At 45.3% G+C, this 13,381-nt stretch overlaps 1 protein-coding gene across 4 annotated transcripts; it reads right to left on the minus strand.

Annotated features, from left to right (window-relative positions):
* Positions 1-1,577: 1,577 nt before the first annotated feature.
* On the minus strand, positions 1,578-12,740 carry TRIM52 (tripartite motif containing 52). Of its 4 annotated transcripts, none has more exons than XM_027970054.2 (2): positions 11,592-12,740; positions 1,578-5,149 (listed from the first exon to the last, which is right to left on the minus strand). In XM_027970054.2, the coding sequence occupies exons 1-2, from the start codon at positions 12,381-12,383 to the stop codon at positions 5,039-5,041; spliced, it is 903 nt and encodes a 300-aa protein (XP_027825855.1). In that variant the 5' UTR covers positions 12,384-12,740; the 3' UTR covers positions 1,578-5,038. The 4 variants fall into 4 exon arrangements, with proteins under 4 accessions (XP_027825855.1, XP_027825856.1, XP_042106335.1 ...); XM_027970055.2 differs by lacking the exon at positions 1,578-5,149 and adding an exon at positions 7,238-8,508; XM_042250401.1 differs by lacking the exon at positions 1,578-5,149 and adding an exon at positions 7,238-8,875.
* Between the last annotated feature and the right edge of the window lie 641 nt (positions 12,741-13,381).

The following is a 13,381-nucleotide window of genomic DNA, read 5'->3' on the forward strand; positions in this document are numbered from 1 at the left end:
CCGAGGAAAGAATCAGTGCCAAAGTTCAGAGCTGGAGCGTTGAAGGCCCTGGGGACCAAACCAATGCAATGGGGGTGGGGGTGGCAGTTGACAGAGGGCCTTGCAGGCTGCTAGAAGGCCTGCCTTTGGGAAGGAACAGTGTGGGACAGTGGCAAAGCTTCTACGGGCTATGGCTACTCAGATGTGTGAAGAAGGCCAGAATCCATCCCTTGAAAGCAGCTACTCTCCTGGTGCCTTGCACACCTCTCCCTTCCTCCACAGCCAAGTTGGGCTCATCAGGAACAGCCTTGCTGTGTTCCTGCACAGCCTAAGGACTCTTTTAAGGGTTCCATCATCTGCCTTCTTGGCATCCCCAGCTGGCTCTCCTGTAGTTTTTCTAACACTGAACTCTACCCTTACCCATGTTTTTGGTTTTGTTTTTTTTAATTTTTTATTTTTAACATTTATTTAGCTGCACCCTGTCTTAGTTGTGGCATGTGGGATCCAGTTCCCTGACCAGGGATCCAACTGTGGCCCCCCTGTATTCGGAACACAGAGTTTTAGCCACTGGACCACCAGGGAAGTCCCTACCCATGCATTTTGCTTCTCCTGTGATGGTGAGAGATCCTTGCCTTTACCCATCTTAGTATCCAGCTTGCTGCCCGCAACTCAGACCATGACTAAACCTCCCTGGGTACTCAGCACAATGGAGAGGTGAGTGATTCTGTGGTTATCTCTTACCTCTACTCTCCAAAGACACCCTCACTCAATCACATTATTATATTTTTCCCCCTCGAAAAACCTCATTCGGCTGTTTCTTGAATTTTGTCCAGGGTACCCCTGTGGAATCTGCATTCTTGAGGCAGGGTGCCAGGAAACCAGGTTTAAAAGGAGCCTGTCAGGTCCCTCATACTGGCTCAAAGATGGGACCTTTTTGTAACACCAGATTCTTTTCCAGAAGCCTTCCAGACAATCCTTACTCTCCCAGGTTCCCAGCCCACCCCTGCCCAGCCCCTCCCAGGTCCTCCCTGCCCTGCCTCTGCTCTGAGACAGTTGAAGGTGACTTTCCAAACCTGCAGGCTTCTCCCCACACTTGTCTCTAATCTTGAGATGATTCTGGCAGTAGCCCCTCCTATGGGGTCAAAGAGGGAATTTGGGTTTTGCCCTGGTGCTCACCAGGACTAAGCTGGCAATGCCAGTAGAGGAGAGAAATGGGATGTAGTGGACTTCCCCATCAACCAGAGACCCTGCAGGATTCAGGCTTTCCACTTCAGAGCTCTTTTACAGCCACCACCTGGTCTCTCCTCTCTTGGAGGGGAGACTTGCAGGCCACAGTGCCACTGAAGGACAGTCTTTAGCTGAAGAGGCCTTGTCTTGACCCTGGGAACGCTGGGGACCTCTTTGGCATTGACTCTGGGTAGAGGTGGGGGTGGAGTGACCTTTGCAGCCCAGCCACATTCACGCCTGCTTCCCTCAAGGGCACTCTGTGGCTCCCTGCTGCAGTGGTTCCCAACCTTTTTGACACCAGGGACCAGTTTTGTGCAAGACAGTTTTTCCATGGACATGGGGGTGGGTGGTTTTAGGATAATTCAAACACATTGCATTTATTGTGCACTTTATTTCTATTATTATTACATCAACTCCGCCTCAGATCATCAGGCATTAGATCCCAGATGTTGGGGACCCCTGGGATGGAAGCCCTCACTTGGCCCTGGTTAGGGATCTGCCTGGACTCCTCATTCTTGTTGAGGAGGCTGTAGGTTTTGGTTAGCAGAGAGATCCTGCCCCCTTCCAGAAGAGTGTTGTCCCTCAGCTGCTGGACAATTGGAGAATCAGCTGTGCCTTTCTCAACAAAGTCTACTTACTACCCCGGCCAGACCTCTTCCTTCTCATTCAGGGCATTTCTTCTTCAACCTCAGAGAGGTGGAAGGCTGCTGGAGGCTCTCATCTGCCCTTTAGGGAAGACTCAGCTCTCCTCCAAGGTATCCTCCCACTTTCCAGGCAGCCCACACCCTGTAGGTAGAACCAGTCCTGGCTCTGAGCTTACTGCTGTCTCACCTACTTATTGTCTTAGTCCCTGGGCAGCCCCATATTTCCCTTGTCCCCATGGGCACCACCTCTAGTCCACACAAGGTAAGAATCCCACAGAAGAAATTGGAGATGCTCTTCTAAGGAAGTCTGTCTCACCATTCATTTCCTGAAGGAAGCCCCTAGGACCCACACAGCTGGAAAGGGTCCTTCAGACTTCTTGGAGGCTCATGATTTCCAGGAGCAGAGGCCTCTCCATCCCCTCCTGCCAGCATTCAAGAGGGAGGAGAGGTCTTCTCTTGAATGCGGAGGTGAGGATCTAAGGGAAAGGTGTATGGCCGGGACCAGAGGGCCTCCTGACTGCCAGCCCTGGGCAAAGGGCTTCCTTTCGTTTTACTGTCCTTCTGTAGACTTAGTGTGGTTGGCTCTGGCATACCCCATACTCCATTGTTATGACTACATTGGCCCTCCCTTGCTCCTCCAACTCATCTATCAATTCTCTCCCATACAGAATATGCATTGTTCTGTCTGGAAGGCCCACCATGTCTTATCACCACCGCCTCCCCCCACCTTAGTTAAATCTAAGCTTCCTTCAAGTCTCAGCTCAAGTTGCCACATCTGGGAGGCCCTCTGTGACCCTCAGGTGTATGTCAGGCTCCTTTATTTAATGCTGTCCTACTAGTGGTGCCGTGTGTGTTGGGTCTCTTAAATTCTGCCAGCCTCTCCTGTGAGTGCCCTAAGGATAGGGATTAGGCTGTTTCTGCTCACATTTTGCAATCCCAGCACCAGGTAGAGGGTTTCCCATGTGGAAGATTGTAACTTTGGTGGTCAGCCTCACAGGCTGAGTAGTTGGGAACAAGTAGTTAAAGGCAGGACATTCTGGGCAGAGGGATCAGCTTGGGGAGGAAATGTGCAAACTTGTGCACTGTGTGCATGCACAAGTTTGAGCATGATTATTTTAAGAGAGAAGGCAGAGTGAAATCCAAGGTGGGCAGTTCAGCCTAGTGCTTTTGTCTTGAAGCCCAGGACAGTCTCTTAAAGATTATCTCATCCCTCTCCTGCCTACCCTTGATCTTACTGAAAGGCATTTGTTGTCAAAGTGGAAGCTAGGTTGGAGGAGTATGACTAGAAAACAGAAAGAATTCAGAAGCTGAACCAGAGGGTCTCCTGGAGGATCATGAGACTCTTACAAAGGAAGGAATAGATTTACCAAAGGTCTTATGAGTAAGGGGTTGAACATCTCTTCCAGTCCATCTCTACCCTGCTTCCTCCATTCCAGGGTCTAGAATCAGGTTCAGTATACAGAAGCTATGTAATGACTGAGGCCTAAAGAATTAAGTTCAAAAGGCTGAAGACAGGGAAATGTGAGACTATAATTATAGGTCCTGTTCCATTCTTCCTAGTCAGAGGCAGGGATGTGGCATTAAATCAATGCTGGGAATAGATCTTAAAAAGAAATCACATGCCATTTTTTAATCTCTTGAAAGGTCCCTTGTCCGTCTTAGGCAGAAATCTGAGGTCTAACAGTCTCCCAGAAAGCTGCTAACGTATCCTGTGGGTCTTCCCTGAGATGGACTGGCATTCCCTAGGCTCTGGGTGCTTTAGCACAGTGGTCCCCAACCTTTTTGGCACCAGGGAACATTTCATGGAAGACAGTTTTTCCATGGGTGGGGGCAGGGTGGGGAGGTGGTTTTGGTTCCTCTCATCACTTACCTCCTACTATGTGCCCCTGTTTGGGACCCCTGCTTTACCAGATGTGCAGAGCCACAGGCTATGAAAGTGGCACGATCTGGGCAAGTGGCTATATTCCAGGCAAAACTATAAGAAATGCCAGCAAAAGGCAAACTTATTTGCTTTGTTAAAGGATTTAAAATAGCACTTGGTGGTAGGGAGAAATAAAATGTGACCCAGGGTGCTTGTTCTCAGCTTTTTACCAGGAAGAGAATTTCATATGAACCAGGGTCAGGAGATTGTGCTGAAATGGAAACTTGAGGCTAACTAGCTTACTACAAGATATGAGGGCTGAGAAGCAGACAGCCCTCAGCCCATGTAACCTTTCCCTGTTCTCACTTGGGTTAAATAGCCAGAGCCTGCTGAGAAATTCCATCCTTTGCTATAGAGGGAGAGAAGGGATTTTACACACCTAGGAAATGGTAGTCAAAAAAAGGGTGTGACTTCCAGGGATCCTCTTGCAGACCACCTGGATCCTCCTTTATCTTTCCCTGCTTGATGCCAAGTGGAACTGTCAACCAGAAGGCCCTGACCAACTCTGGATCTGAATCTGTTAGGATGGGGGAAAAGGCAAGGAAGGTCTCAGCCTGAATGCAGCTAGGAAGAATAAGCCTCCTTGTTCTTTAAGGCTATTTCTAATTTAAATCCCTAAGGTATCCATTTTTCCCCTTCTTTGGAAGCAGAAGAGTTGGGAGAAGAGTAGCAGGTCTCCTGATAACAGGAGCCTTGTGGCATCTCCACCTATACTTCCCACATGCACAGGTGAGCTGTTGCCCCAAAAGGGCTCTGATTTGTGGGCAGACACTATCATTAAAAAGTTAAACCAAATAAAAGCTTATTTATACTTAAACTTATCCTATTTTGAGGTTGTAGCCCCAGCTCTTTTGGGAAAGTGGGTAAAGTTTTTAGCTACTTTCCATTAGAATTCTCCTCTGTCACATCTCCCACATGTGATCTATATGGATCACAAGTGTAACTGGCTCAAGGCTATTTTGGTCAGATTTAAACAAACAAGCCACCATTTCTCCTTTTATACCTAAAAACATAACCTTACAGCCTCTCTCCTGATTGAGAAAAGAAAATTGTCTTTTCCCTTTTCATCTTCCCTTTGGACTTTACTGCTCTTGAGAGTCCTGCTGCTGCTGCTGCTAAGTCACTTCAGTCCTGTCCGACTCTGTGCGACCCCATAGACGGCAGCCCACCAGGCTCCCTGTCCCTGAGATTCTCCAGGGAAGAACACTGGAGTGGGTTGCCATTTCCTCCTCCAATGCATGAAAGTGAAAAGTGAAAGTGAAGTCGCTCAGTCGTGTCCGATCCTCAGCGACTGCAGTCTTCCAGGCTCCTCCGTCCATGGGATTTTCCAGGCAAGAGTACTGGAGTGGGGTGCCATTGCCTTCTCCGCTTGAGAGTCCTAGGAAGGATCAAAATTCAACCTGTTTTTGTATAGAACTATATAGTCCAACATGATTTGATTCCCTTGTAGCTCATTAGTAAAGAATCTGTCTGCAGTGCAGGAGACCTGGGTTCAGTTCCTAGGTCAGGAAGATCCCCTGGAGAAGGAAATGGCAACCCACTTCAGTATTCTTACCTGGAGAATCCCATGGACAGAGGAGCCTGGCAGGCTACAGTCCATGGGGCCACAAGAGTTGGACATGACTTAGCGACTAAACCACCACCAGCCATATGTTACTATTTAAAATAAATGAGTTGTACTAATCATGTTGCAAGAGCTCAGAAGTCCCATGTAGTCAGTGGTACCTCTACCATATTGCACAGCACAGATTGAGAACACTTCCATCATTGGAGAAAGACCTTAGAGCTGGTATAGAGGGCTACTGTCCCCGTCTCCTCTTTGTAACCCAAATTTATTGGTCAATACCTATCTGTGATAATTTCACTGTTATAGGATAGCTTCCAAAGGGGGTCAGGGATAAGGGGTGGGAAGCAGCATAGAATCTCTAGGTCCGATAAAGTCTTCAGGAGGCATGGCACAGGGACCAGAGGTTGATGGCCAATGGCAGAGGAGCCTTAAGTTTTAAAGAAGTGCTTTAAGGGCTGATGGATCAGTTCAGGGCTACTCCCACTCTGACAGGAACAGAGGCTCTGGTCTTAGTTCTGAATTCTTAAATATTGCCGTATGGCTTTGCTGAAACTAAGGAATAGCTTAAGTGAATGCCTTTTATTATTCATCGTTTCTAGATCTTATTTCATATACTGCTTTATCTTAGTCCTTGATGGCAGTGATATAGGCAACTCAGTTTAAAAAAAGGCCTGTTGACCCTGTTACCTGTATGCCAAGAACTGGGAGAAGTAGGGGTCTTAGTTAATCCACTGATGCTATGACTGCATTTAATAAAATTCCAGCTGGGTGAGGCTATTCCCCAAACACTTTTAAACCCCCTGCCAGATACTGACTATAGGGCCTAAGTGAGGCTAGTAATGGCAGGTCTGCAGATAGGACTAGATTTTCCGAGACTAAAGCAGTGGTTCTTAAGCAGGGATACTTTTGCACCACTCCCTCCAAGACATCTGGCAATGTCTGAGACATTTGTGGTTGTCACCACTGGTGAAGGAGTGCTACATACATCTAGTAGGTGGGATCCATAGATGCTGCTGCTGCTGCTGTCGCTTCAATTGTGTCCGACTTTGTGCGACCCCATAGACGGCAGCCCACCAGGCTCCCCCGTCCCTGGGATTCTCCAGGCAAAAACACGAGTGGGTTGTCATTTCCTTCTCCAATAAGTGAAAAGTGAAAGTGAAGTCGCTCAGTCGTGTCCTACTCTTTGCGACCCCAGGGACTGCAGCTTACCAGGCTCCTCTGTCCATAGGATTTTCCAGGCATGAGTACTGAAGTGGGGTGCCATTGCCTTCTCCTATATATGCTGCTAAGCATCCTCAAATGCATAGACTATCCCCCACCCTCCAAAGCAAAGAATTATCTCACTCAAAATGATAAGAGTGCTGAAGTTGAGGAAACCCTGGTCTAGAACACACCATGGATTAGTTTTCCGTGCCAAGACTAATCATGAGGTACAGGGTCAGAAGGATAGTAAGGCTAGCAAGTGTCTGATAAATTGGGAAGGAAAAAAATTAGGAGTCAGTGGAACAGTGGCCTCCATAAAGATGAAGGGCACGTATAACTGGAGTGTGTTAAACTGTACTAGAATGAGAGGTCATGGTACAATTGGAGTTCAGGATTTCAGGTGTGTAGCAAGTCTGTGTGAAGAAGAGGTCTAGGGTACAGCCACAGTAGAGAGGAGCAAGTTTAAACAGTCTGACTTGTGATACAGCAGTCAACAGCTGAACCTAGTAGGGAAGACATTCAATAAACAGACGAGCATCTGATGGATTTGGATATGTATCAGTTTTTCTCAATGTTTTTGTAACCCACGTTTTGTAACCCTCTTTTTTCCATATATCTTAACACCTTACATTCTCCTTCCTTTTTATTTAAAATTACAAAATTAAGTTTCATTACTAAAATTAATCAAAGCAATGGTAAATTTTGGAAGGCAAAATTTTATTCAAATGATACAATAACCACTGTTTAGCCTTTTCTTTCCTGGATGGTGTACAAAATGCAACAAAACGCAAGCTGCTTTGACAACACTCTTGTGGTGTTTTCTCCCACAGTTAGTTATATCAATTTTTAAAAAAAGCTTTTAAGATATAAGGAGAAAAATGGAATAATGAAGGATTAAAATCTGAAAATTTCTAGTCAAAACAATCCAACTTTGAGTTCTACAAACTCCTGAAGTTCTTCCAGTGAGAACTGAACATTAAGTGTGAAACATGAGACATTCTTCCCAAAGCTACCACAGGTAGATTTTAAGAGGTCAACAAAACATCACCCAAAATAGTTTTAGATTTTCCCTTTTTTTCCCCTGGAAATAACATTCACGAATCTGGTTCTTGAAAGATTAGCCAAGAAAATTGACATTTTTTGCATGAGTTTGCTATTTGTAGAGATTTTTGGCAAGTGCTTAAAGTGCTCATTTCATAACAAGCAGTGATGTTGGTGTCTGTTCCTTGACAGTTCAGGGTCAACGTATTTTAAGCTTCAATGTGTTAAATTCTGCTTAAGTTTTAAAGTACAGATTCTTTATCATTGGTGTCCCAAATTAGTTGTTCTGTCCATAAATTCAGGTGAACCAAGTTTTCTGATCAAGGAAACTCAATGCGTGACAGAAAATACTCTGAACAGCATTCAGATTTTTGAAAACCAAGGCAAACTGGGATCAGATGGACTACTTTTCAAAACAGTTATGCTGACAGCAAGGCTTAAGATTTCCAGTAGATTATGGGCAGGCTGATGAAGTCAATGCTTGGTGGTGACTGCTACGGTACATCTCGCCAGTTTTCTTCAATTTTTGAGAAAGACCCAGATCTAAAGCATGCCATTGCTGTAGCACCACTAACATATACTTCTCTAATTTTTTTCTTCCAACCAATTTCATTTCATACAACTTCATAAATACTGTCTTTAGTGCTAGGCTTAGTGAAAATAGCACATCCAGAGTTTTTAAAGTCTTACTCTGAACAAAGCACAGTACAGTTTTCTTCATCAGTAGATTAATCTCAACTAACAGCAAAGAAGGATGAGCTGATGTTTGTTTTTTGTGTTTTTTTTAAAACCTGGTGTTTGATAGGCTCAGTCAATGAATTCAGATGCAGAAGTTGATGAAGAAATTCTGAAATTCCTCAATTTCCTCTCAAAGTTATGGCAGCACTTGGAATGCAAGGTTTCACTAGTTTCTCCATTTTTTTCTCCTTTGCAATTAAAAGAGTTATTTAGTATTAGGCAGGCATTCGTGGCCTTTGAAGATTCTTATTAATATTCCAATACTGTCCAACCTTAAAACTGCAGAGAATTGTGCTTTGCAGAATACTTCACTGTTTTTAGTGGCATAACTTTTAACAGTGTTTGTCATGTGTCACTGCCCAACACTTTCAGATAACTGAAGAAGCTGACCCTATCTTCTGCATCATTCATGAATACATACTTGATAAAAGCCTCAAAACTTTTTTTGGCTGCCACCTTTAGCTACCTCAAGGGAAACAACAGAAAAACAGGAGTACTGATGATGGAAGCCTCTGGTCCCTCTTGCAGAGCGATGAATGGTTTTACCGGCGGCAGCTGGGTGGCAGGGCAATACAGGCATCCAGTTATGCCCGAGCCTCAACAAGTGAAATCTTTGTTCATTTTCTTTTTATACACCCATCTGCTGGCTAAAACCTGACACCATTTAACGGTACCCTTGGTCAATCTAAACGATCTTACTTTCATAATCCTCTGATTCTAGTTTGAAGAGTCAAGACGAATTCTAACTCATGGGGTGAACAAAATGGAAGATGTAAATAAGTAAGTGTTTCAGAGCTAAAAAAGCCTCTTACATAAAATTAAACTTTTAAGGAATAACAGTATGAACGGTACCATATCTACAACAAACATCTCTGGGTATACAGTTTGTTATATACCTCACTGATTATAGGCTTTACTCTGAATACTTCTTGGTCTGTCTTTGTATTCCCACCAGCCAAGGAGTTCTTTCCAATTTATTTCTTATATTATGAAAAATTAAATCTTTTTTAACATTACAATATTAAGTATGATTTCATAAACTATAACTTTCCTCATACCCGGAAATGCTGATATAATGTGTAAAGGGAGGGGGAGAGAATGCTTTCTTTTCTATTTCTGAAAATCACTAACGTGTTCCTTGAGTCTATGAGTAACAACTTCCTACTGTAGCCCCTAAAACTAAAAAAGCTTGATCACCTCCAAAGGAGGTTAAAATTTTGGTGAATTAATAGCTGACAAGAGAGAATTTAATGTAACCAGAACTGTGTGGTGGCTAACGTATAGCAAATTAAATAAACCATTATACAAAAACAGTTCCATATGATGTTAACTATTACTCTGAGAACTTTGTATCATAAGGTTCTAAATCATGCTACTGTAAGATGCATGTTTACCAATTAAAAACAAAACTATAAACCATATAAAGAAGGCCTACACAATTATATTACCTCTTCAGTGTTAATTCCTGTGTTTGTTAACACCATCAACCTAAGTTCTGGTATATGTTTGGAAAAAAACACTTTTATTTTCTTTTAAATAGTATATATTTTGAAAGGGATTATCTCCAATTTAACTTGATTGTGCTGTTTATACTTACAAGTGTGCTTTATAAGCAACTTCTGAGGTTTCAAGTAAGTGTTAGCTGGCTTCCCAAGATAAAGAGATCACCTCTTTTTCTCTTGTCTAAACTAGCTTTCAATTAAAATTCTGGTTTCAAAAATTCTTTTCAGGAAATCCTAGCAGAGGAATGAAAGGTTACCTCCTCTCCTTAGCGTTAGGTACTAAACCCCAGAAGTACAGGACATAGTTTCTTCTATGGGCAAACTTAATTATTACCCTGGGGGGAAAGTAGATACTGGGGTTTATCCGTAACTCATATTAATATGATGGAATTAGCAATGGTTTGTAATGAAGATTTGTGTCTTAACTGTGTACTTACCAACAGTTACTGTGAAATGGGGCGGGAGTGGGGTGGGGTGGGGGGGTGAGGGATGATAATATATAATACCTGTAGGGCAGGGTTCTGTTTGTGTTTTGACTACAACCCAGAGTAAGCGATACGTTTTGTGGCCCAAGTATACACCTGTGTATGTATAATTTAAAAGTTTCATAAAACAATACTTACCCTTACTATGCTCCCATGCACTCGATGTTTTCTCATTTCATTTAAAAATAATGCTGGGCATGACCCATTTAGACCCACTAATTGGTCAAAACCCACAGTCTGAAAACCACTGCTGTAGAATATGAGAAAATACACTTTATATACTGTAAAGCACTACTGAGACATGAGCAGCTGCTACTAAGACTGTTATGGACCTGAAGACAACCTTTCTCTCCTTTGGGTACTGCTAGGAGTCATTTAGGCTTTTTGACAATCTTCATGCTGTCACTGAGATAGTTCTCTAATACTCAGATCAGAACTAGAAAGCAAGGTTTTAACCATATCAGAACCCATAAAAATTAGAGGAAACTATAGGAAAGCCAAAGAAACATCTGTTTAGTGCTTTATGGTTTATAAAATACTTTCATGTAAGATCTCTTTCAATCTTAACAAGCCTAGGAGAAAAGTAAAGCTAAGAGTTTGAGGCTTGCCTAAGACTAGACAGTAAGTTTTAGAGCAAGGTCATCTGATCCTAAATCCTTAACTTCCGCTATGATAAAGTAACAGGTAAGGAAAATGATCGGGGCAGGTTTATTCTGATGTTTATGTCCTTTGCCTTTCTCTACAGGGGAAATGGGCCCCACTGAAGGCAGGAAAGTAACTCCAGACTTTACTAGGCAGGTATGTCCAGCTGCTCTTATTAGCAGGAACCACACCCTGGCTTTTTGGTCTACCAATTAGTCCTCAGTTTTGACACTGCTTGTGCTGATGTCCTAAATGTCTAGTTATCTACAAGCACTATGGCTTTCCATTCCTGTGTATTAAGGGTCCTAGAGTCTTGGTCAGGTATAGACTCAGTACTTACATAAGAGGGAAATTAAGTCGGGGAATGGGGAGGAGTCTGTCACTTGTACCCCCTTACACTTGGGCAAATTGAAAGGGAGTAAGGATAGTGATCAGCTCCTGATTACTGTCTCTAGTCTTTACTCAGTTTCCTCTGGGGAAGCCAGTCAGCCTCAGCCAATGTTTCTTTTCTCCACATATGTCCATCTTTCTTCACCCTGTGCCTCATCCCTCACAAAAAAAGGGGCTCAGCTACAAAGTACCCAGCTGCCCTGGTTTTTCCTCCACTTCCTTCAAATCCCCACATTCTCCCATGCTGCTCACCTTGTACTCATGTACCGCTTCGTCTAATGGCACCACACTATGCTGTTTGTGGCTCCTGGATTCTCGACATATCACACAGATGGCCTCTTTGTCCACCTCACAGTAGAGTTTCAGAGCTTCCTGGTGTTTGGAGCAGATGCCCTGATCATTCAACCGGCTCTCTCGATTAGGAGTGGGACACATCTGGCGAATTATCTGGACCATGTTCGCCAGTTGCAAGTTGGGACGAAAGCTGCGACGCTTAAAGCTCTTTCGGCATTGGGGGCAAGTGAACTGCCGTGGAGGGGCTGGAGGCGGGGCTAGGTGAGTGTCAGGGTAGAGCTCTTCGTCGTCCTCGTCGTATTCTTCCAAAATCTCCTCCTCTTGCAGGTAGACGTTAATTCTCAGGTCTTGTCTTAAGCCTCCCAGGTAGTAGTCCGTATCTTCCTCCTGGTCCCACACATAATCCATGCTGTCCCTTATGCCACCGTCACCGACCCAGGGTTCATCATCCTCTTGGTCCTGGAACAACTCGTCAGCATCCCCCTGGTATAAAACCTCCCGAATGGAGTTGCCCCATCCACCGATGGCCCCTACTGCCTCGTCGTCGTCCTCGTCCTCCTCCCATTCATCTTCCTCTTCCTCCCTGTCTTGCTCATCTTCCTTGCCCCACAGCTGGGTCACACACCCTCGGCAAAAGTTATGACCACAGCCGATGGACACGGGATCCTTGAAGTAATCTAGGCAGATGGCACACACGGCTTCCTCCTGAAGTGTCTGCAAGGGATTAGGAGTAGTGGCACTGCCAGCCATCTTAACGCGCTGCCGGTTGGTGTGGATGCGTCAGTTCACAGCCGAGGAGCAGGGGAAGCACCTGCGGACCTGCCTCCAAGCTACGCTGGTGATTCAAAGCTGTCCCCAACTCTGCTCTCCCACCTCAGGCTCTCAGAGAATCCCTGCTTCCTTCTCTCAGGCGCTCCCTGAACTCACAGCTGTCCTCCGAAGGCAGTGGGGAAAGAACCAGGCTGCGGCCCCCCACTTCCCTTCGAAACTCAGCGTTCAAACTCCGACCACTCCACGGTTCTCGCCTGCCTCCGGGCGTCCGCGACCCGGCGGCGTTTTTCTCCTCAGAAGCCGGCGCTCCTCACTCCGTCGGAGGCAACCGAAAATGACGTAGGCACGCTAACACGCGGGAGACGGCGGACTGGGCAGGCGGAGGACCACGTCTCTATGGTACCCCCGGAAACTCGCGAGGCAAGAACTCCGGCCGCCCATTTAGCTACCACAGATAGGAAACACTGCGTGGTCAGAATGGGTGGAGGCGGCGAGAGAATCAATTTAAGCCACGAGTTCTCTAATCAGCCAGACCCAGAGGGTCCAGCAGCTGCTCAGGAAAGCCCGTCCCCGCATGCACCCAAAAGGGCCGTAAGTGCGGCGACCAAGCTCTGGTGCTGTCCTGTATTTCAGACCCCCGTCTACCCAGAGGCTTTTGTGGTAGGGAGGACTCCTCCGAGGCTCCCGCCCTCGAGGGTGTGGTCTGTGGGAACCTGGCGGGATTGAGTTTGCTGTGCCCCTGAGTAGCCGTGAAGTGGAAGAATCTCGCATAAAAACCTGGGTGCTTCCAACTTTCCTTCTCAGATCAATTCACCCCTTTCTTGCTACCTGCCCTCAGACACCTTAGACTCGGCATACCCTACACCGACTTCGTCTGTGGATCTTTTCATCTCCATCTATAATCCTTCCGTTCAGCATGTACTCTCCATGCATGCGACTTCCCTGGTGGCTCAGACGGTAAAAGTGTCTGCCTACAA

This window comes from Ovis aries, chromosome 5 (genome assembly GCF_016772045.2).
Source record: "Ovis aries strain OAR_USU_Benz2616 breed Rambouillet chromosome 5, ARS-UI_Ramb_v3.0, whole genome shotgun sequence".
Lineage (NCBI taxonomy): Eukaryota > Metazoa > Chordata > Mammalia > Artiodactyla > Bovidae > Ovis > Ovis aries.